General features: G+C 33.0%; 1 protein-coding gene across 1 annotated transcript in view; it reads right to left on the reverse strand.

Annotated features, from left to right (window-relative positions):
- The window catches only part of LOC119592640 (armadillo repeat-containing protein 8-like), a gene marked incomplete in the record, with an annotated part of 23485 nt that overhangs the window by 17209 nt on the left and 4282 nt on the right, over window positions 1-1994 (reverse strand). The window contains 2 exon segments of the mRNA XM_037941553.1: window positions 358-572; window positions 810-883. Of these exon segments, the coding sequence (XP_037797481.1) occupies window positions 358-572; window positions 810-883 (289 nt within the window).

Below are 1994 nucleotides of genomic sequence, written 5' to 3' on the forward strand. Positions count from 1 at the left end.
TTCACTACTCAAGACAAAAACAAGTAAAAGGCAAATTCAACAGGTCAAATACTGCACACCATCAAAACAGATTTTCCTTTTCTTTTAAAGACTACACACACACATACACTTATTAGTCTAGTGTACTCTGTCCTTGGACACAAGGAAAGCTAAACACTTAAATATTACAAAAATCAATGAAGCAACTAGCAAACACCTACCAATCTTTTAAAATAGATATGAAAAAATCTTTAAAAAATATCCTCCACTAGCCCAATCAAAGCTTAGTCATTCAATGATTCACTGGTCCCTTTTTCTGGTAACAGATATCTTTTATCTAAAGACACACACAAAGCTGCATGCAAAAATTTTACTTACGTTCCCACAAAACAGGTAGAAGCCCTGCTTGCACTAATGCTGCTGCATGCTCTGGTAGACCTTTTGCAAGTGAATTCAGTACAGTTGCTACTTCTGTTTTAAGAATCAGATCAAACTCTTGTGCACGAAGAATCTGAAGTAATCGCACTACAACTCCCTGCTCAATTATAGAACCCTTCTCCCTTACACTACCAATAACTGCAAACTTTAATTCACTGTAAAAGAGAAAATTACATTAATATAAAAATACATTGAGCATGCATCAAATTATATAAAATCTCTTATATGGTTAGAATATTTAACAGGAAAATATGTTCATATATATAGTCTGAGAATATTTGAACCCAGTACTTAAATCATAATCTAATTTTTTTAAAGAAAAATTCATGAAACTTACATCTAGAATTAAGGATAAAAACATTAATAAAAGAAATTTAAAATGCATTACATACCTAACTGCTTGGAAGCATTTTTGAGGATCATTAGAATACAGTTGGTCGATATAGGCTCGGCTATGTTCCACATCCTGAAAAAATATAAAAATAACATTATAAAAAATAATTCTTATTGAGTAACTTAATTTGTAAACTGCATGATACATATGCTCTTCCATGATAAGAACATTATATCTGCTTCCCTGAGAGTCACAAACTAAATAAAATTAGCAATAATATAAATTGAAATAATTTGTGTACAATAGAGAATCACTCACTCCAAACAAATATGAAAGATGAGTACATCAACACTTACTTTGAAAATAACTTAAATGCTATTGCACAGGCAACAAATAAATAATACACATGCATTACCTATATATAAAAACTTATAAAAATATACTCGACTTCCTCACGTGTATGTGCATAGCACTCTGATCTGCAGGCATCTCTGCTATCTCTGCATGTCGTTCACAAACAAGATTCCATGATATATAATATCTGCTACATATATATTATTGGCTACCATACTTATTCTATATGAATTAATATGATGGTAGAAAGCAGAAAATGATACTCCTGTTCCAGCAAATGCTTCAGCAAGACACAAGCCCTAGATGGGGATTATTTTGTGATACTTGACCAATTTTTTATTTTTTACTGTATCAGATGCATTTGTGATTGAGTCCTCTAGTGGTACTAGAGATGCCATATTTTACTGTAACATAATTTGCAGCATAGTGTGAAAAGTTGGTCTTGTTTTGAATAAAATAGCTCCTTGATGAGACAAGCAGACTGGATACTCTTATCACATAGCATATTTAACCAATGAGCAATTCTTTTGCAGTTTGTAACTTCCTCTGCTGGCAAGTACAAGCAAGATACAAATTGACCTTGTATTCATACATATTTATCTGCCATTTTTGAATAGCTGAACTGCTTGCAATAGTGAAAATTGTTGTCTTTTGTATGTAAGGTTGAAGAGTGGTCCTTCTTTGATAAATATGCACACAGAAATTTCTGTGTCATTCTCTCAGTGACTGGAGTAAGAATGTTGTGCACCTGTACACACAGTCAGCTGCTTGAATGAAAAAGTCTGAAAAGTGGGAAACACATAAGCTAATGTTTACAAAGGACTACACCAGCTAGGAAGAAAAGGCAATCAGAAGGAGTTGCCAAAGCAGAGCCCCCTGGTTTCCAGTA

This window comes from Penaeus monodon, chromosome 30 (assembly GCF_015228065.2).
Source record: "Penaeus monodon isolate SGIC_2016 chromosome 30, NSTDA_Pmon_1, whole genome shotgun sequence".
NCBI lineage: Eukaryota > Metazoa > Arthropoda > Malacostraca > Decapoda > Penaeidae > Penaeus > Penaeus monodon.